At 26.6% G+C, this 23,067-nt stretch overlaps 2 protein-coding genes across 2 annotated transcripts; one reads left to right on the top strand and one right to left on the bottom strand.

The window, feature by feature from the left end:
• Positions 1–673: 673 nt before the first annotated feature.
• Positions 674–3,622, bottom strand: LOC127287546 (jerky protein homolog-like). The gene is made up of 4 exons (XM_051314538.1): positions 3,431–3,622; positions 2,123–2,589; positions 1,015–1,792; positions 674–688 (listed from the first exon to the last, which is right to left on the bottom strand). The coding sequence occupies exons 1-4, from the start codon at positions 3,620–3,622 to the stop codon at positions 674–676; spliced, it is 1,452 nt and encodes a 483-aa protein (XP_051170495.1).
• Positions 3,623–14,474: 10,852 nt separating this feature from the next.
• On the top strand, positions 14,475–20,218 carry LOC127287545 (uncharacterized). The gene is made up of 6 exons (XM_051314537.1): positions 14,475–14,643; positions 15,263–15,397; positions 15,652–15,819; positions 16,256–16,490; positions 17,486–17,645; positions 20,004–20,218. Exons 2-6 carry the CDS (start codon positions 15,297–15,299, stop codon positions 20,216–20,218), a joined length of 879 nt encoding a protein of 292 aa, XP_051170494.1. The 5' UTR covers positions 14,475–14,643; positions 15,263–15,296.
• Positions 20,219–23,067: the final 2,849 nt, after the last annotated feature.

Genomic DNA, 23,067 nt, shown 5'->3' with positions numbered 1-23,067 from the left:
ATATAATTTGAGTTTCCCTCCAACGATTATTTTAATTTTCGTCTTAAAATGATCGTGAGGCATCACCGAACTGATATAAAAAAAAACCTGAGAAGGGTCATGCAGTTTAGGTTGAACCTAAACGAAGCTCACCGTGATTAATTATCATTTAAAAACGGAATGTTCTTTATGTAAACAAAATTTATTAACACATATCAATGAAATAATAATTAAATGAGCCAAAAAAGTATTTTTTAGGGTTCAACAGTTATTATAAAATTTTTAATTGTTTATAATTTAATAAATTAATTTTTAATTATAAATAATTATTTAATTATTTATTTAATATTATTTATTTATATAATATTTAATATTAATTATTTAATTAATCTCTTTTAATTTTCCTATTTTATGTTACAAAATATTTTATTTTTCATTATTATTGAAATATTGTTGTGTGAACAATTTTCAAATTTTGTAATTACAGGTATAAAACTAATTTTTTAAATTTATTAATAGGAATTAATTTTAATTTAACCCTTTTGACAGAAGCTAGAGTTAATAGAAGATTTTTTAGTTTCAAATTATAATTTTTTGTCAAATGTGAACAGTAAAATAAGCAAATTTTTGATAGAAAAATAATTCGAATTTAATTTCTTTATCTTTAGCAAAATTTTTTTTATATATTTCTGTCTTATTTTTCCTTACACTGTTTTTTAATAATAAATTACAAAGTATTATGTTAATATTTGTGAATTTTATTGGAATATTACATTTCTGTAATTTGCAATTTTGTAAATAATAAATATATTTCAAGTTTTTAGAAAAATTTATTATAAAATATAAATATTTTACATAAATTCAGAGAAAAATATATACAAAAGAAGTTTAATTATAATACGTTTTTATGAAAAATTATTCAACTTAAACCTTGGCATTAAATTTTGAAGACTTTTGACTCTCTATTATTTTTTTTACTTCGTCAAAACATATTAATATTTTATGATAATTTTCGGGTGTAGCTTGTTGACGAACATAACTTTTAAAAATCTGTAAGCCATCGTAAGCTTCTGAAGGTGATATTGCACCCTTCTCGAGAAATGCATTTGAACTATTTTCAGCTTCTGTGACTGTTTCTTCGATTTCTTCTTCTTCTGCCACTCGATTGTTTTGAATAAATTTGACGATGTCTGATTCTGATAATGGCTCCCAGCCACAGTCTTCGTCTTCAGTTTCGAACCAGCTGCGGAACACCTCTTCCGAATTTTCTATGAAAAAATTTGGTTGTGAGCAAAGGCGAGACAGATTGTCACTAATTTCTTGAGGAATTGCAATATTAGCAAGATCCTCAACCTCAACAATCTCTGCTGAATGAACATTTTGTGTAGAGTTGTCTAATGGTTGTTGACTAGTGACTGGTTGACAAGAGTCACCTAAAAGACGTTTCCAAACCATTTGCAACGTCGATTCTTTTAAACTATTCCATGCTTCATTTAGAATTGGGAAACAGTCATGATAGTTTAAATTTTTTAGGAATGTATCAGCGCCTTCTAACTTATCTGCGAATATTAAATTTTTCAGCAAGTTCTTTTTATAGTACTTTTTTACTAGTGATATCGGTCCTTGATCCATGGGTTGGATCAAGGCCGTCACATTGGGAGGCAGATAAAGTACTTCGACGTTTTCGTTCAATGCATTTAATTCCTCGAGTGGTGGATGCGATGGTGCATTGTCAAGAATTAAAATAATTTTTCCTCCAATTCCTTTTTCACGTTGGAAATTCAAAGCATTTGGAATAAATATTTCCTGGAACCTGAAAAATCATAAAAGTTTAAAGAAAATTGTACAGAAAATTAAATAAATTTATAAATTTATTATTAGTAACTTATTATTTTTTCAAAAGTAGTTACTAGCCAAGAAGCAAAAAAAACCGAACTTAAAAAAATTAATAGGAAGAACTGTTTGATATTTTTGTTATCTACTTATTCAATTTATTTATTATTTATTTATTATTTATTTATTATTTATTTATTATTTATTTATTATATATTTATTATTTATTTATTATTTATTTAATTTTTATTGTGTGAATTGCATGTAGTATAAAAAGTAATATATATTAAATTAAGAAAATTTCAATTACCATAGCTTGAATATCTTCTGGTTCATCCACGCGCTGTTTTGATGTGTATAGGTGACCCCAAGCATTTCCAAAGTTTTTAAGCTATCTTTTCTTTTCTCCTTCGGTATTAGATTTCGCAAGCAGTGTGGAACATTTGATTTTCCAATGACTAATAAGGGGATTCGGTTATTTCCGCGAGCATTTGAACAAAATAACACTGTTACTCTTTCTTTTCTTTCCTTGCGCCCGGAAACTTCTTTTTCTGTTTTTTGCGAAAGAGTGCAAGACACTATTGTCCTCCAATAAAATCCTGATTCGTCGGCATTGTACACATTGTCGATTAAAATATTTTCGGAAACAATTTTGTCTTTTAAAAGCATAGAAAATTCGTCGGCACTTTCCTGATCGTTTGAAAGTTTCTCGCCTTTCATTTCCACTGATCGAATATTGTAACGACTCTTAAATTTTGCGAGCCAACCAATACTTGCCTATAACAAACATAATAATTAATCAATTTTACTTGACTATTTTAAAATAAATATTCATTTGAAGCAAATAATTTTTATTTGAATAAAAAAATGAATTTGAAGCAAATAATTTTGTTTTTCAACAATTTAGCGCAAACAATATTATGATTAAAATTAATTGTAACCAATTTTACAAGATCTTATTATGCATTTTTCAGGAAAACGATGTTGACTTAAAATTTTTATTTAAATAATTAGTTTTTTAATATTTTAATGTTTTTTCTTTCAGCTCAGACAAAAATCACAATTTTTTGTCTGAGTTGAAAAAACATTAAATTGTTAAAAAACAATTTCTTAGTTTTGAGGTTATGTTAACGTGTATCATTCCTCCTTGAAGTAAAATTCATCTTATAAACGTAAATAATAATTATTTAATACAAAATGACATTTATTTGTAAAAAAATAGAAGTTTTTAACTCAAAATTTTCTACATTATTTGTCAAGTAAAATGCAAAAAAAAATTAATTTACAGTTCCAAAGTGAGTCATTAATTTGCTAATGAAAGTTAATTTTTAATGAATTTGAATTTTAAACAAAATTAAACATCGTAAAAAAGAAATTTTTTAATGTAAAAATAATCAAAATATAGTTAAATTTAACTATAATTGCTTATGCAAAAAGAATGAAAAAATTGCTTTGAAATAATTCAACTTTAGATACATATTACATTTCAAAACATAACCTCAAAACAGAAACCTATAAAGATATTTACATTTACATACTGTTTTATGTACTCTAAATGCACTTTATTTGATAAATTTGACTTGTATCTTAATAGTTAAAACAATATATATGTACTTACTTTAAAATTTGAAGGTCCATTCAGTTTTCCATTTAAAATCAGGGCTTTTTCCCTAATAAGTGGACCGGACACCGGATCCCCTCTATCCCTAACTTGCTGGAACCATTCAATTGCAGCACTATCTAACAGCTCGTTTTTTAAATGCCTAAAAACTTTTCTTTGTTTATTTTCTGGCTTGCTTACTTTGCTCATTATTTCCGATTCACTTTTTATCAGGTTATAATAAGCATTGCGTCCAATATCATATTCTTTAAAAATCACTTCTCTGTCAACACCAGTTTTTATTTTTTTCAAAATCTCACACTTTTTTTCTACGTCTAAAAACGTTTTTTTTTTTTTCCACTCATTTTAAGTAAATTTTGTCATGTAAAATACTACGCGAGAAAGGTACACTAAAAACAAACGCTCCTGAGTTCACGTTCCTCTTTCTGATCCCGCCCATCTCTTCCCCCCTCACTCCTTACCGCGCCGCGTCACCACTTAGTCCTCTCTTCAGAAGTCCTCTCTTGGGAGACTCCAGTGTAATTGTGGATTTATTACATGAAAATTTTGTTAAGTAAATATTTTAATAAATCGAAATTTACTATAATAACAATTCTGTTAAAAAATGGTTCTTTATGGAATTTTTGTTGTCATAAATTCCGTTAAATTGAAATTGAATTAATTTGAAATTCGATATACTACAAAATCTGCCTTATGTAATTTCACTAAATAAAAATTTGATAATTTAAGATTTGATGCCGTAAGAATTCTTTTAAATTAAATGTTGAGAATATTTGTACGTCCTCAATTAGTTTATTTATTTCACTTAAATATTTTATTTTTTACAAAACTTTTAATTTTAGACGTTTTAAAAATGATTTAAATGTTTTTGCTCGGAATTTTGAAATTTCCAGAAAATAGATTTTTGCACAAAAGAGAAGAAGAAAGGTACAATTCAGCACAATATTTGTTACTTGAAAATTTTAACTTCTTATATTTAAAAATGTTTTTTGGTGTTTTTTTGAAAATTTTAATTTTAGATGTTTTAAAAATGGTTTCTTAATTTTTTGCTCGGAATTTTGAATTTTTCAAAAACCGAATCTTTTTCAAATTAGAATCAAAATATTTTTTTCAATTACGACTGTTTTGGTTTATAAAACTGAATAACATTTTGAGAAAAAAAATTAATTTCAATTTTTTTTGAAATAATAAAGATTTTTGTTCCTTGTGATGATATAATATGTCTGATAATAATTGGAAAAATTTGTTTTTTTTGTGCTTTAAAACACGTGTGTAAAAAAAAATTTAATTATTTTTTAAAAATATTTTTAAAGTTAACATGTCCACCCGACAATAGCAGAAACGTGATTTTCATAAATTCATCAAAAATTGTATCTTGGATGTTACTGTGAAAAAATAAATTTCAACTGATTTTTTTATTAATATTTAATAGCCAGCATCCCGACCCTTCCGCAGCAGAAAAGTAATTTTATCAAATTTGTCTTTTAAAAAATGTCTAATATATAAAATATTTAATGAATACAATCTTTTTGAAATCAGGAATTGTTGCCAGATTGTTACTGTGTAAGAAAAAAATTCATATGATTTTTTTCTTATTATTTCATAGCTAACCGTAAAAAGTTACTGCAAAATATCTCTTTTTGTTTTTGGCGTGTCATATCATAAATTTACATACAATAAATTATTCAATAAAAATATATAACTTTATTTGAGTTATAGATTTATTGTTTAATAATCCAATAATTTTGTGAATTGTAATTTATACTCGCACTTGTTTAAATGAAAACTTTATATATAAAACTTTAACTTGATACGGAAATGTAAACAAGAATTGGGAAACTGTTTTTGAAAATTCAGAGTTGGGCAAACAGAAATAAAACCCACATGTATCACCATATTTTTAAACATTTTAATAAAGAAATTTTTTTGTCCATTTTTTTAAGTTTATATGTTAGCTGATTCTGACTATAACTCCATATGATCATAACTTCAACTTTGAATTTTTGCGCGGCAATTATAATAGTGAAAGTAAATAAAATTTTTACAACATTTTAACAATCAGAATCAGTTATAAAATTTTTTTTACAGTTATTAAAGTGAAGTGGTTCAACTTTGAATTTCGTGGTCTCCATAAACAAATAAACAATGGGTAAATATATTGCTTTTATTTATTAACAAGCATGTAATAGTTAGGATTATAATGTTAATTTTGCGTGAATTTTTCTAAATAATTTAGTTTTAGAAAAATGATTTATTTTTAAGTTTTTAAAAAAGAAAAAGATAGAAGAAGAGAAAGAGATGGAAGAAAAGAAAAAGAAAGATCAAGAAAAAAGAAAGGAAAATGAAATAGAAAAATATAAAATTGATATAAAAAGAAGACCAAATAGAAGGTACATAACAGAAAATTTTTTTTGATTATTTTAAAGTTTTGCTATTTGCTTTCGTTTGAATCATAATTATTTTTAAAGGAAAAAAATTAGCTTTTTAAATTTCAAAAATATAAAACTTTTTATAGTTAAGAATTGATTTTATTTAAAATTTAAATTGTTATTTTTATTACATTACTGGGATCACAGATTATCAATTTTTCTCTTTCGTTCACTAATTTTATATTTTGTCACCTGGGTGATTCTCTCAAAAAGGACAGTCAAAAGGACATTTGTTCAGAAATAATAAATTTGATTGAAATTATTAAAAATTCTGTTAGCCATACGTTAAGATTTAAAATTTTCAATCGGATCACTAATGAAAAATTCAAAAAAGGTCAAATAACTGAATTATTGAATAAAATCTATTGTTACGAAGGGGACTTTTAACGTTACTTTTCATTAAATAATTCAGTTATTTGACCTTTTTTTGAAATTGTTATTAGTGTTTCCATTGAAAATTGTTAAATCTTATCGTATTTCTGGCAGATTTTTATTGTCATTAATTTCGTTTTTTAACCAAAATACCGTCTAAAATCGTGCACCCTTTGATTTGCCTTTTTCATAGAATCAACTACCTACTTTATCTACTTTGATAATATGTTATCTATTTTACCCTTTTTTAAATTTTTTTATTTTCAAAAAATTTATTCATTTAAATTTTTTTTATATTTTTTATATAATTTCAAATTACAAAATTTCTAATTTTTTTATTAATTTCAATTGTTTGAAAATTATATGAATTCAAATTTTTAACGTTTAATACTTTAATTTTAAAAAAAAAATTCTATATAATTATTGTACTTATTTATTTCATAACCGATAACGTACTGCAATTTTTTTCTCATCTATTCTCGTAATGTAATTAACCGTTTTACCTATTTTAAGGAAAAAAGGTACTGTGATCCCTGATATTAATATACATATTACTTCGTTACTTTTGTCACATTATTTCTTTTTCATTTTGTATTATGAGTGCATGTACATTTTGATGATGTTTTTTTTAATTCTAAGGATTGTATTTTGATTCTTTTTGTTTTTTATAATTTGACCTAATTTATGCAATGTTTTTTTTTTAAAATCAATAATAATTTTACATTTTCATTTTTTTTCAGAGAGCAGCAAAGGTTCCGGAATAAAATTTAAAAAAATTTTCAATGGGAACAGTATCGCACACAAACATACACTCAACACAGAAACCCTTATCTAAACACGTATCACTCACAACCGTTCAATCACCATCATTCGCAATCATACTCTCACCAGCATTCAGATTATCTTCAACTGCGCACAAACAATCAGCCACAAACACACACATACAATCATCTACAACCATGCACACACAATCAACCACCACCTTGCACACACAATCAACCTCCACCATGCACACACTATCAACCTCCACCATGCTCACACTATCAACCTCCACCATGCTCACACAATCATAACCAATTCCAACCATACATAAATCCAAATTGCTGTTCAAGACACAATTAATTTTATTGTGAAAAAATTTAATACAATAAGGAATTATTTGTAATTTAATTATAATTATGAAATTTATAATATTATAAAAATATTATAAAATAATTTTTATTTATTTAATTTTCTATATTTGAGGTTTTTAAATCTTAGTCTCTATAGATCAAAAAAGTTGTCTTACATAATACGGTTCATTAGTTTATTATTTCAGTAATTTCATTACACAGCCCCACAAAAAAAAAAAGTGTCGTGCGCGGCAGACCAGACTAGTCATTTCCCATGTATTTTGACGCGCTGAACACGAATCCGAAGTCCGTTTTGCTCCATCACGTCAGGATTTTTTTCTAACCTCCAAAAACCTGTCGGATTTTGAGAGGTAGGCTATTTTTTTAAAAAATTGATGGATTTACTTCAAAATTGGTATCTAGGGGTTTTTTGGGTCGCTGATGAAGAATTTGAAGTTAGATTTTCAAAATTCAAAATGGCGGCTCCAATATGGCGGACGAATTTTGTAAAAATTGATGGATTTACTTCAAACTTGGTATCTAGGGGTTTTTTGGGTCGCTGATTACGAATCTAAAGTTAGATTTTCAAAATTTAAAATGGCGGCTCCAATATGGCGGACGAGTTTTGTAAAAATTGATGGATTTACTTCAAACTTGGTATCTAGGGGTTTTTTGGGTCACTGATTACGAATCTGAAGTTAGATTTTCAAAACTAGAAATGGAAATTCTTATATACATAAGTAAGGTATTTACGTCTTTTTATGGTAGCGCACTATTTTGTCCTCAAAGGATCTGTGTAATGGTTTTCTTTTCAAATTGGTGCCTCCAGGTACAATATCCCTTTTCAGCATCCAACAGTAGTTGGCCATCATATTTACATCCCATCTTCCTTGATAACGACGCTCAAAATCTTTCAGATCTTGATGGAATCGTTCTCCTTGTTCTTCACTGTAATCTCTCAAATTTTCAGGGAATTTTGAAATTAAAATTTTTTGAAAAACCTGTCTTTTTTGCATTATTTATTAAAAAACTTTATATAGCTTTAAAATTATTATGCACAACTTGGAGAAAATTTCAAAACGAAAAAATTGATACCTAAAAATACAATATAACACTTTTTAAAAATTATTCTAATACAAAATAAGTTACCATAAATTGATCACAAAAAATCTCGATGAGGAAGCAAAGTTTTCATAAAATGAACACAGCAAGTTAATACTTCAACTGGGCAGCGGTTTATAACAATTCTGTTAATAAAAAATCCTCTTGTATAAAAAACAGAGAAATAGAAATTTCATTAAATGAAAAATTAATTAAACATAAATTTTTCAGTATGAAAATTCCAATCATTATAAATTTCACTTTTCAAAATCTAGTTTAATAGAAATTCGATCTTGTTGACATTGAAACCCGGAAAAAAATCATTATTTTTAATTTGAATGATTTAATTTTGCGGTTTCTTGCAAAAAATTAATTTACAGAATGTTTTATTGTAATATAAAAAATAATAAATAAAATAAAAATTCATCAAAATAGATTTATATTTGGGTTTGGAATTTTTTTAATCTTGGTCTGGAAAACTTGGAAAAGTCATGCAATTTTAAAATCAGTATTTCGTGGCAACCCTGTTAAAAATTTTTACACTGAAATCATTTTATTGAAAGTGTGAATAAAATTTATTTTTATGACTGTGGACCTTTCAAAATTGACATTGAATAAAAATTAAAAACGTTAAAATTTAAATTTTAAATCGTTTATAAATTTTAGAAATATGTAATATTTATTCAATGACATGTTTTATTTGTTAAAATTTTCAAAAAAAAAGTTGTTTACATTTTTATTAAAACATATTTTAATGACAATTACTAATTTAAAGAACAAAAATGATGGAATTGAGCTACCTTCTTATTTGGCTGTCCATTTGTTTCTTCCTTACTTTATACATAAATTAAAAGTATTTGGTTTGAAATAAAATAAACATTAATAATATTTAATTTTTTAACAATACGTGAAAAAAATCTTAATGTGCAGGACCATTAGACCAATATTTTTGTTAAACCTGGAAATATAACAGGGTTACCACGAAATACTGATTTTAAAATATTAAAACCATTTTATTCAACAAAATTTAATTTGTAATTAAATTGTGATATTCTTTTTGTATATTTTTGAAATTTATAGTATTGTGTAAGTTTTTAAATCTTATGGAAATTAGAAAATGTAACAAGACAATTTCTTGTCTTTAAAAATGTGCAATTAAAATTCGCTTTTTGAAAAAATTGAAAGAACCCCGCAGCGCTTGCATGAGAAATTTGGGTCAGGTGAAATTTCCTTAAACTTCGTAATTTTGTACCTGTCGACCTCCTAAACAAGAAATGTTAAGGTCAACATTAAAAAAAAGGACTGATTTTTTGGTAAGATTTAAGTTTAAAACATAGTTTTTTTGCTTTTAAAAATGTTTTTTTAAACTTAAAACTTAATTAACAAAAAATCTGTACATTGTTTTCAATTTTTCCATTAAATTTTTATTCAGAAGGTCAAAATTTTCTATGTCTTATGGGAATTGAGTACTTTCTCATACATATTTACTCACCACAAAGTAATTAACATTTGAAAATTGATGAAACTTTTCTTAATACAAAACAGATATATGGGTACGTCCGCATGAAAAGAGACCACTTTGTCGATTACAATAAGGATTATTTTTGCGTGAACATTAACACAAATATCGTCCTTATAAAGGAAACTAAAGTGGTCCCTTTTCATGCGAACGTACACAATAATGATTAAATATCTGTTTAAAAAAGTGTCATTAGGTTCTTGTGGGGGTTCAGTCAATCCCTATAACCTCCTTAAATTTAATTTATTATCAGAAAATTCAGATAGATCCGAGGAGTAAATCTGATAAGAATCCCATTAATTCCGTATGAGTTTTTAACTGGTTTTAATTGATTTTTACATGATGACTGCGGAATGAATCTCATTCATCATAGTTTCAATTAGGTTCGTTACAAAGTAAAAATAATTTTTATAATGGTTCTACTTTGTCCCCACCTGAAGAAATAAAATGAAATCTTTGACACATCCACGGATTCGTCTTGGTTTAAAGAAAGTTAAAAATGGATTTTTGGTGGCTAAATGTTTTAACAGTTTGTACTATGATTATTAATTATATATTCAACACGGTGTGAACTTGGTTTTATAAGGGGTAAAAACTTATTTCAGTTCTTAAGCAGGCCATTAATTGGGTTTCAATGTGGTTCTTATAAGAAGTCAAGTTAAAATAAAACGTTTATCGCATTTTTATATATTGCTAAAGTGATACATAATTTTCAATGGTTTTTATACTGGTTAATGGGAAAATAGACAGCTAACAAGGTTAATGTCGTTTCTATTCCTTAAGCTCTTAACAGTTAGGCCACCACAGTTGGCACTGTGTGTGTCATGACAAAAATGCCATTTAAAAAAAACTAAACGTAATTCTATTTCAAAATCAATTTTTGGGATCGTTGAATTCAAATCTAAAGTCATATTTTGAAAATTCAAAATGTCGGATCCAAAATGTCGACCAAAATTTTTGAAAAATTATCAAAAGCTTAATTTTTAACATTTTGATAATAAAAAATATTTTATTATTATTGCAACTTGTTACTTGGGTATTTTTACTCTTCATGTGCGCTGTTTGCTGAAGGGTATAAAGCGTTAGGCTATAAGTGCGTAGATCGTAGGTTCGTATGCATATTTAAACTATATAGAAGTTGAGATTAAAATAATAATCAGAAATTAAAATAATATGATTATAATGTAATTTCTTTTTACTTTTTTATATTACCATGTAAGATGTATGTAGAAGCCGAGTAAAAACCTGATTAATTTTTTCAAAGAACCAGGTAGGAACCATAATGAAATATTTATAAAGATTCTATTTGAAAGCCGGGTAAAATATTGTACGTTCTGTATAAAACCAGTTTAAACCAATATAAAAATATTTTATTATCCAGGTATAAAACGGGTATATTAGAATTGTAAGACAACATATTCCCTTATAAGATTCGGAGTAAAACCATGTCAAAAACCTGGTACGTTCAAGGCAAAAAAGAAGAAGATTATCTGGGTTTCGTGGAAGAGTTGCTAGAAATGATTATTCTGAATCAGAAAGCAGTGCTGATGAAGTAATTTCTAACGCCGGGAATGTTAATGTAAACATGGAAAATGAAATATAGTCTGCGAATGAGGAAAATGAAGACGTTAGAAGCATTTATGATTCTGAAGATGTTCAATCCGAAAATTTTGAAGATTTCGAAGAACCTGAAGATCCTGGAGATTCTGAATGTCCTGAAGATTCTGAAGATCCTGATGATCCTGAAGATGCTGCAGAACATGAAGACCCTGAAGATCCTGTAGCTTTAAAAAGAAGGTTTTTAAGAAATGCATTTCTTGCCGCAGGGTTAAAACATACTCAAGGCAATATAATATTACGTACTTTGAGAGAGTTTCCATTTAATTTAATTTATTTACCGAAAGATACAAGGACTTTACTGAAAACTTCTACAGACGTTGCCAGTAGACGTATAGAACCAATTGCTGGTGGTGAATATCTGCATATTGGCCTAAAGTCAACTATGACTAAAAAATTGGAAAATCTGCCTGCTGATAAATTGCCAACAACAATTGAGATAGACTTCTCCACTGATGGTGCAAAAGTAGACAAAGGATTACATCAATTTTGGCCACATCAGTATCGGATATTAAACATCGGAGACAAGAGACCTATCATCGCAGGCATATATAAAGGAATAAACAAACCATTAAACCCATTCGACTTTTATAAAAAGTTTGTAACAGAGATTCGTGAAATTCGAGAAGAAGGTGGCATTCGAGTAAGAGAACAAATAATTCCAGTGAATGTTGGATGTTTTATAGCAGATGCACCTGCAAGAGCGTTTGCTTTGAACCATTTTGGACACGTATCTACAAATCCTTGTTCAAAGTGTAATGTAGAAGGTGATAATTCTAGTGGAACTATGGTTTTCACAAATTTAGATAACATCGAAAGAACAGATCAGGAATATCAGAATGCTAATGACGAAAACCATCATAAAGGTAGAAGTCCTTTATCTAAAGTTTTGGGATTAGTAACATGTGTTCCATTCGAAACTATGCATTTGGTATATTTAGGTGTTTGTAAAAAAATATTATCCGTAAAAGTAGATGGCAAATTTGGAAACCAAAAGTTATCCGGTAGACAAACAAATATACTTGATTTGAGAATAGAACAACTCTCAGTTTATTGCCCATCCGAATTTAACCGCAGGCCAAGAAAAATAAGTTTGTACAAACATTACAAAGCTACTGAATTCAGGCAAGTGTTGCTTTACACTGCGCCAGCCGTTCTAAGAAATGTTTTCAATGAAGAAGCGTATTTACATTTCATAATGCTCCAGTCATCTATGCGGCTTCTTACTTCTGAAGAAACACCAAATTAAATGTATGCATTTTGTCGAGAATCTATACGAAGTTTCTTGACATTATGTCAACAACTTTATGGTCAAAAGTTTTCGTCCTACAATGTACACGGTTTGTCACACGTTGTAGATGATGTCGAAATATTAGGTCCATCAGAAAGTTACAGTGCATTTTGTTACGAGAATAATATGCCAACACTTCGAAAATTAGTTAGAAAACCACACTTGACTCTCCAACAAGTTCATAAGCGGTTGTCTGAATTAAACGATTGTTCTTCTTTACCTATTGACAACAACATTCTTATTCATCCTTCATTAGGTCATAGAGACGGACCTTTACCAGAAAACTTGCCAGCTCGACAAGTACTTTGACAGTTCAAAATATTAAAAATAGGTGAAATTACTTTAGCTGTGGCTTTACGTGATTGCTGTTGCGCTTTAACAGATTCGAGAATTTGTCTTATAGAAAATATTCTAAAAATTGAAGATGAATTTGTTCTTCTTGTTCGAGCATATCAAAGGATTGAAGCAGCATACGACGTAGGATTAACATCTGATATCATGGAAGGATACCATTGCACGGATCTATCAGAAAATCTGGATACAGTAAATTTAAGACAAATAAAAAGCAAAGTTTATAAGATGCCCCAATGGAGGGGAAAAGAAGGAGAAGAAGAACACATAGTAGAAAATCATTGGATTTGTGTCAATTTAATCACCAAAATAATTTTTCCACAAAATTAAATTACTGTTGGGACTGTAAGTAAATACACAAATTTATCTTAAAACTCCTTGCTTAACAAAAAAATTATTAATTATAATTTCTTTTTGGATGTGGTTTTTGGATGTTGTTTTTCTTTATACTTTAGTTGATACGCATTATCTATTAAACAATCATGGTATTCTTTCATTCATTTAATCTTCCTATTTTTTTCTGTTCACTTCAGAAGTTTCACGTATTGAGGTTTGCTTTTGTTTTTTATAGGTTTTTACACTGTAAAAAATTTAGGGAGTTAACGGCAATAGGAGTTGGGATTTCGATTTTTCAAGTTAAACATCAACTCGAAAAAGGAGTTAACAAAGAGATCAGTATCAACTCCCTTTTGAGTTATTTTAAAATGGAGGATCATATTCTCCAACTCGTGTAAGGAGTTAAAGTTGAACTTTTTAATCTGAACTCCCTTTGCTTTAACTCCACAATAGGTGGGACTTTTATAGCATCCCTTGAGGAGTGGAAATTCAACTCCTTTTTTACAGTGTACATTTCATAATATCATATATGAGAATGTTGTACTATTTGTGTTTTTTCTTTTTATGAAATGCTGTAAATAAAATTTAATTTTTTTTATGACAGTATTTTTTTTAATTTATTTTTTTTCATCTTAATTACCTACATACTTCAAATTAATAAAAATATCTTTTGTATGCATGCATCATGACGCTTTGTAGTATCTATTTGATTAAATTAGCCACAAGTTTCTTGCTTTTATATAAACTAAATGTTTTTTTCAGAAAACATTTAATTTATTCAGTCCCTGTTTCTTGAGGATATAATTTGTTATATTCATTTTAGAATGGCTCATCTCGTCCAGTTAGAAGGCAAGGATCGGTCAGAAGCTAAAAGAAAAATAAGAACGACCAACAGTGGAAGGAGCATAAAAACCCCTTTAAAAATTTTAACGTCAGAGGAAGACGAGCCTCTGAGAAAGAAACCTTCTGTACAAATGGGGTTTTTAATTACAAAAGTTGCGTGACCTTGCAGCCAAACGAGGGCTGTCAAGTGCACAGAATTCCACGCAGTCAAAAAAAGCGACAAAAACTACACATGTGCAGTAAGTAAATGTACAAGAGAAGGTAATTTTTCCGATCACATAATTGCATAAATTTTTTTAAAGTCGAGTAAAACCCATTATAATATTGTATTATTTTGAATTTCTAAACTTTTACAACATATTCTTATATCGGATAATTTTACATTGCTTTTATGTCGTTATATAATTTTCCACTTACTGCATGTTTTCAAAATTGCCGAATTCCAATTCATTTCGTTGAATACATTAATTCAATCATTAATATATTAAAAACGGTTTCAGCAATTCAAATTTATAAATCTTTAAATTCAAAATCTCCTCAATTTTAATTACTTTTAAAAATCAGGGCTACAGCTTTACCGAAATAAAATTATTTCATGAATTTCTTTTAAAAAAATTTTTAAATTGTTATTAGAAACATACACGGGGAAAAGAGAAACATTGAACTAACACCATTTTATTGATTGATTGATTTTATTTTACTGGGCTCTGTCACGATTTCGGCATTAATTCAACAGATTTTTCATGTTGAATGCTCTCTTCTCAAGAGTAAATCGGAAAACGGTGTTAGTCCAATGTTTCTCTTTTCTCCGTATAAGAACATTGTGGCTTTAATTATAATTATTTTCTGTTTGTGTAGAATACACCAGGAACTTACTTATGATCAAATTTCAATGGCCACAAACTGTGAACCAAATGCAATAGAAAAAACTAGTGCAAGTAATAAAAATAATTCATCGCAGTCTAAATTCGGAACTAGTTCTGCAAAGCAAAGGTGATTGATAAAAAATATTTTTTATCTACAACATAATTTTTGTTGAATCATTTTAATTTAAAAATGTGATAAATTTCAAAATTTCAAAAATTTGCATAATCGTACTCTTGTGTCAGTTTGATTTTTAAATATTCTAAAAATTAAAATTTAATAAATTATTAAATTTATTGAATGTCTAATAACAGTAATTTGTAAAAATTAAATATTTATCAAATTTAATTTATTAGAATTATATTTATTTTTTGTTCATATAGTTCACATGCGAGTTCCAGTAGTCAATTGGATGATTTTATAATCACTGATCCATTCTCTACTATAACAGAGGAACCTATTTTAGTAGCCAAAGATCTGGCAAATGAAATTGCTTCAATAATAGAGAAGAAAAGTAAAGCAAATCTCGAAACTATTGAAGAACGTTTAGGGTAAGTTCTTGTTTACTTAAAAAAATATTGTAAAAATTTATAGCCCTAAAGTTTTCCACGTTCAAATTCAAGTTTGTATTTTAAAACAAAGTATGTGTACTGACGCGGTAAAAGGGACCTTACGGTCCAATAGCAACTTATACAGAACGGGGGATCAAAGAGAAGCAAAAAAATATATATATGCCTACATTTGAATGTTCATAATAAAAAATTAATTGAAGAAAATAATTTCAAGTTTTGGGAAATAAAAGAGGAATTAAATAAATTCACTTCATACTTCTCATTCAAATACAATAATTTTTGTTAAAATATCGAAACAGAGAAAAATTTCTTTCATTCAGATTTTAAAACGTTATAGACATAATAATATAAAAACTTTCTTATACAAAACGAACGAGAAGAAAATAATATTTTTGATATATCCATATAATTTCAGATTTCTTGAAAACGAATGCAAGCTGCTTCATGAAAAGCAGGACCAAATTTTAGCTCAAAATGAAAGAATAATGAATCAAAATGCTCAAATTCTTGAGCTTTTGCAAAAAGGTGTTTCTACGAATACCCAATTGCAAACTACATTATTCCAGCTACTTCAAGGATTACCTTTGAGTAATTTGGAAGATTATCACAAATTTATTTCTGAAGAGAATAATGATAGACTTGAAAGTGTGGTAAGTTTTTTGTTTCTTCAACGTTTTATTATCTCAATCTTATAAATGTTGCTTCCTAATGAGGAAGGTTTGAATTCGTGAAGATTTTTAATTTTTAAAAAGAAAGTTATATGGACTCATTCTCATTTAGAATTAATATATTTGAAGTTCTGAGCAAATGTCCTTATCTAGGTGTGTGTGTCACAAAATATTGTGTACAAATTATCTCAAAAACGTTTTAACGGATTGTCCTGAAATTTTGTATGCTTAATACAGTCATTAATATCTAAAATCTGACACAAGGATTTCCTAATATATTTACAACATTTTTTTACAATTTTTTCAAAATTTGAAAATTTGTTTCACTGTAAATTTTATTTTGTTTGCTAAAAAACTTATCCTAATCAATCCGCGAATAAATTAACATGTAGCCCTTAGACTATAAGATTATTTCCGACTTTCTTTAAAATATAACTTTTATTGACTTCTTTTACGATATTTAAAACATTTTAATTTTTTTGTTTAATTATTGACTAAAATTCTTTTAAAAATGACATCAGCAATTCAAATTTGCAAACTTTTCAATTATATATTTCTTGAATTTTATTTAATTTTGAAAATTTTGATTGTATGTCTCCTAAAATTAAATTAATTTTTAAATATCTATTTATAGCTTTTCGTCAAGTTTTAATTATTAATAATAAATTTAATGAATTACTTCTAAAACTAAATACAAACTTTTTTTATTAAAACATTTTTGACACTGAGATCTCATCTGTAGTTTGTAAAAACAATCAATCAATTCATTTTTACAAAAAAATTTCAATTTAAAATCACTTGAAATTTATTTATTTTAAAAATATTAACTGTTAATTATCCAAAATTCAATTATTTTTACAATTAACTAGAATTTTTATCCAAGTTAATTATTATCAATAATATTTTTCAATTTTAATTAATAGTTTGTGTAAAATTTCTTCAATAAAGGTGTATAAATAAAATACTCATTATTTTAGCATAATCATTTGGTTCAAATTGGTGAAACAAAACTCAGAGAATTTTTAAACTATTCATTAAAACAACTTACAAAGGATGAATTAGTTTCACAATTCTCATGGCCTGGCAGCTCCAATAGTGAAAAATTTGGAGACACAAAGATTTCCAATCTTTTATATGGTAAGTTTGTTTTCAAATTGTAATATCATTCATATTTTTTTATTCATTTAAATTTTTTTACATTACAAAAAAAGTTATTTTTATAACTGATAAAAACTTCGGTTTTCTTCCTACTATTCATAAAAATTGATTTTTTATACATGTTAGGGTGGACCAAAAAATTTTAAATTATATAGGACACTGATCTCCAAATTTTATATAAATTAAAAATGTTTCACGAATTTTTTAATTTTAAATGAAATAAATCATAAAAACATTGAAACAATAAAAAAACTACAATTTGTCAAATTTGACCTTGAAAATAAGCAGATCCTATTTCCGTCAAAGTGTGATTTTAAAGAATACAAAATTACTATTTAGAAGACCAAAACAAAAAATTTAAAAATGACCTTAAGCAGAGAAAATTAATTTTTAAAAATACTTTTAAAAAAATTAAATAATTTAGATTTCATATTGATAAAGTAGAGAAAATCCTTTCAAATACCCTATAATCAGTGATGCCAGGCTGCACACCAATTCCACTCCCACCATGCCGCCCGTGCGCCTCCCTCCATACGGCCACACTCACAAGTATCAACCGTGCGCTTACTCTTGTAGGTGTGCCTATTTTTCGTTTTCCTCATATTCGCCCGCTTCAGCTGAACGATTATGCCTGTTTTTACCGACAGCCGGTTAATTTCACGCGCGAACTTTTGAATTCTTTATAATATAAATATACTTTTATTAATGTTTTTATAAATAATTTTTAATACCTGGTTATTCTGATAAGCTGCCCTAGTCATTCCGACTAATTGTCGAAAGAAATACAATTTAATTCGCTAAAATAATATTGATTATTCAATACAAATAAACACTTTCATTATAATAAACAAGTAATCAATTATTTGAAACAATAAATTTGTTTTTTTAGTGTAATTTAAATATATGTTTAAATATTAAAAAATAAATTTTTATTATTACTTTTATAAAAAAAGTTAAAAATTTTTCAGTTACTAATAATAGTAATAATCGTCTATTTACTACATTATTATAATCTTATGATTTTAAAAAATATCTTTTTTTACTTATAGTGATTATAACTAGGTATAATTAATTTAATATTAATTATTATCACCATTAATTTTATTTTTCAGTACTATTTATATATTACATTATGTATATGTAATATATTATATTTATAATATAGTGTATATATAGTATATTTATTAATTTTTTGTTAATAAATATCTATAAAAACATTAATAAAAGTATATTTATAATATAAAGAATTCAAAATTTCGCGCGTGAAATTAACCGGCTGTCGGTAAAAACAGGCATAATCGCTCAGCTGAAGCGGGCGAATATGAGGAAAACGAAAAATAGGCACACCTACAAAAGTAAGCGCACGGTTTATACTTGTGTGTGTGGCCGTATGGAGGGAGGCGCACGGGCGGCATGGTGGGAGTGGAATTGGTGTGCAGCCTGGCATCACTGCCTATAATAAAAGTGTAAATGAAAAAGTTTTATAAAAGTTATGTTAAGATGAATCTTAAAGAAATCGCCTGAGACTTCAAATTAAAATTTTTAAAACTTTAAATACAAATCTTAATTTATAAATTTAATTTTTGCTATTGGGTCAGATAGTCTGGTGGTTGAATGTAGGTCCAATAGGACTATACTTTAGCCAATCATCAACTCAATCCTGAAATATTATTTTTTGGGGTGGGAACACTTGCCGAATTTTGCCCCATGAATATTTGTAATATGGAATTATAAATTATCAAATTGCTATTAAAAATAATTTCATAAAGGTGGCTTTATTTTAAATTGAATTTTCATTCAACAGAATTTCCAGTTATTAGAATTTGAATTAATCAAAATTCTCTTATAAAAAAAATTTAATTAGGATTACTACGCTTTATTTAGACCTAAAAAATACAGGGAATTTTATTTTGTAAATAAAAGACAGAGAAAAATTATAAAACATCTGGAATAAAATAAAGTCATAATTAATCTTAGAAATAAGGACATTTTGAGTAATCAAAGTGCCAAAGTAAAAATCGAGTCTAAAATAGCTTAAACAATTGCACTTCTTACAACTACTGATTATCATAAACTAAGTTAATTAAATATTCTTGTCAAATAAATGTCAACTAAAAAAATTAAATTTTAATCAAATTATTGTTAGTAACGAAAGAATATTAAAAATAAATTAATTTTAAAACAATATTTAATGTGAAAATAAACTGTACTATATTTTAATGAATTATGTATATTTAATAACTATTTTTTATATAAACGATAATTTTATCGAGTATGGAAAAAAAATTTCCACAAAAACTCATCAATTAATATCATATAATTTATTATTCTTTTCAGAATCATCGAAAAATTGTAAATCTTTCGTAACTAAGCAGCGATATAGAAATAATTTAAAAAAAGTAAATTCTAATATCGCAGAAAATATTCCAATTAACATGGAAGAAGAAAATCCAGATGATGAGGAATTATTGAGGCGAATTGAAGAACTCGAAAATTCTGAAATAATAAATTTAGATGAAAGAGAGGATTTTTCTGAGGATGAAGCTCTCTAATAGATTTGCCATATCTGACGAATTCTTGGATAAAAGTACAGGTTTTTTTATTTGTTTTTCAATGTTATTTTCATGATGGGAACTATGTCTCTAAATCTGAATTAGTTAAAATATTGTTATTTAAATTAGTATCACTCTTTGTGATATTTATTTACTTAGTAAATTAGAAAACATTTAATTGTTTAGTTATTGATAGAATAAGCATATTAATTATACAGAAATGGTTTTTGTTTTAATGAAATTTTTCTATTAAAAAAAATAATTTGTTACAAACTATAATAACTTCCCTTGGTCGAGCGCGTCTAGGCGCAGTTCTCAAGGTTGAAGGCAAAGGTAAAAAATTCGAATAAAAAATAATTTAATTTTATTTATTTTGTGAATATAATATATAATGTGTATATAATATATAATTTAGTCATCTGTACATTCGTAACAGATTGAATTAGTCAGAAACTACACTCAATATCAACAAATTCAAGTTTAGAGAGCTTTGAACTATTTCAGTTAAATTTAAATGTGTTTCAATTATATTTTGGTTTAATATAGGTGACTAAAAATATATTTTTTTAATGTTAACCTATCCATAAAATTTTTAGTCTCTCAATTTAAATTGGATAAAATTTGGTTATTAAATAAGTGCCTTATTTTTGCTAAAAAATAATCATATTTATTTACTAAATGAATTAGAAAATGTTTAATTATTTAATTACTGCTTGAATAAGCAAATTTAACCATATAGAAATCGTATTTGTTCTAGAGAAATTTTTCTATTAAAAAAATAATTGTATTTGTTTTATTTTTTGTATATAATATATAATATAGCCATCTATACATTTGTTACAGTTTAATTAGTCAAAAACTACTATCAATTACTCAATATCTACTAATAATAAAAAATAGTCATATTTACTTACTAAATGAAGTAATGAATGTTTAATTGTTTAATTACTGTTAAAGTAAGCAAACCTAACTATATTAAAAAGTTTTTTGATTTAACGAAATTTTTCTTTTCTAATAAACTGAGTATTAACATTATTTATTAATAGCTTTCCTTGGTCGAGCGCGTCCGGACGCAGTTCTTAAGGTTAAAGGCGAGGGTAAAGACTGAAATCAAAAATACTTTTTTTCATTGCATTTCTATTATTTATATAATATGGAATTTAGTCAGTTGTACATTTGTTATTGTTTGAATTGATAACTTTTGAATAATTCACAGTAGTCGAATTCGAACTATTTGAATTAGCCAACTTCCACTAATTCAGATTTAGAGTGCTGTTTAATTCCCATTTGCATTGTATTTAAGGTAGTATTATAGATTATACCTCCAAAAAATAGATTTTTTTTTTCGTTGCATTTTTGTCAAATACATTTAGGAATTGAATATTTAAATGCGTTTTTCTCGAAACGATGATTTTAAAACTGTCGGACAGCATTACTCAGGTTCTATTCATTCGATTTAAAAGAAAAAAAACATTCTCTTCGTAATTAGACCCTTCAGGCATCCCCCTTAAAAATGATTATCTAATCCTTTTTGGTTTTTAGGTACGGCCCAAAAACTGCCCAAAAATACCCCTTTTTACGTCTGATGACCAGATAGATCCAATTATAATTTTTTCTTTCATTTTTTCGTAAAGTACTATTGGTCTGTAATATTATACAAAAGATTTCTTTTCTTTAAATAAAGTAATCAACGAAAAACAAATTTTTGTTTGAACTCGTTTTTTGCTGCTTCTAAACTATAATACTACATTAAACGTTCTCAATTATATTTCAGATTAATCCTACTGTCTCATAAAGTTAGTAAAAATACTTTTTCTTGTTAAAGTTAATCAATTTCTCAAATTTTTTTTATTTCTATGACGTTAACTACAGTACTAACTCCTATATCCCTGGCGGATTCGATTTACCTAAATTCGACCCAGCTGGGGCGAATCTAAGTTGAATTTAGGTAATTATCAAAAAAAAGCTTTAAATTGATGAAAATTTATAAAAATTAGTATTGTGAGGTTAAATGAACATTTATAGAGTTAATTTTTGTAAGAATTTTAATTATTAACGTAATAAATAATAAATAATCACTTAATATGTGCAAGTGGTAACTGTAGATTTTATCTCGTTGTCAGTTTTCATAATATTTTCAAGAAATTAGTGTAAAATGTGTGAAAAAATAATTTATATTTAATAGAAATTGCAAATTTTATTAAATTATTTTATTATAAATCGAGCACAGTTTAAAATAATTGCAATTTAATTTTAAAAAAAAAGTTTCCTTAAAAGTGATAAGAACTCTACTATACCGACAGCAAGAGGATATTTTCAGGTAAGTAAAGTTATTGTAGCGTGTAGTTTTGTTGTGACTAAAAGAGGTCGCTTTAGTTTCTATAGTGATGAATATTCATGAATATTTGATCATGAGATTCGATGTTCCTGTCTGATCACTATAGAAACTAAAGTGACATCTTTTAGTCACAACAAAACTACACGCTACAATAACTTTACTCACCTGAAAATATCCTCTTGCTGTCGGTATAGTAGAGATCTTATCACTTTTAAGAAAACTTTTTTTTTAAATTAAATTGCAATTATTTTAAACTGTGCTCGATAAATAATAAAATAATTTAATAAAATTTACAATTTCTATTAAATATAAATTATTTTTTCACACATTTTACACTAATTTCTTGAAAATATTATGAAAACTGACAACGAGTTAAAATCTACAGTTACCACTTGCACATATCCAGTAATTATTTATTATTTATCACGTTAATAATTAAAATTTTTACAAAAATTAACTCTATAAATGTTCATTTAACCTTACAATACTAATTTTTATAAATTTTCATCAA

The sequence above is a fragment of the Leptopilina boulardi genome, unplaced genomic scaffold (assembly GCF_019393585.1).
Source record: "Leptopilina boulardi isolate dan_hultmark-lab unplaced genomic scaffold, ZJU_Lbou_2.1 LbouV2_371, whole genome shotgun sequence".
In the NCBI taxonomy this organism is placed as follows: domain Eukaryota; kingdom Metazoa; phylum Arthropoda; class Insecta; order Hymenoptera; family Figitidae; genus Leptopilina; species Leptopilina boulardi.
This window is presented reverse-complemented; position numbering and strand designations above follow the sequence as displayed.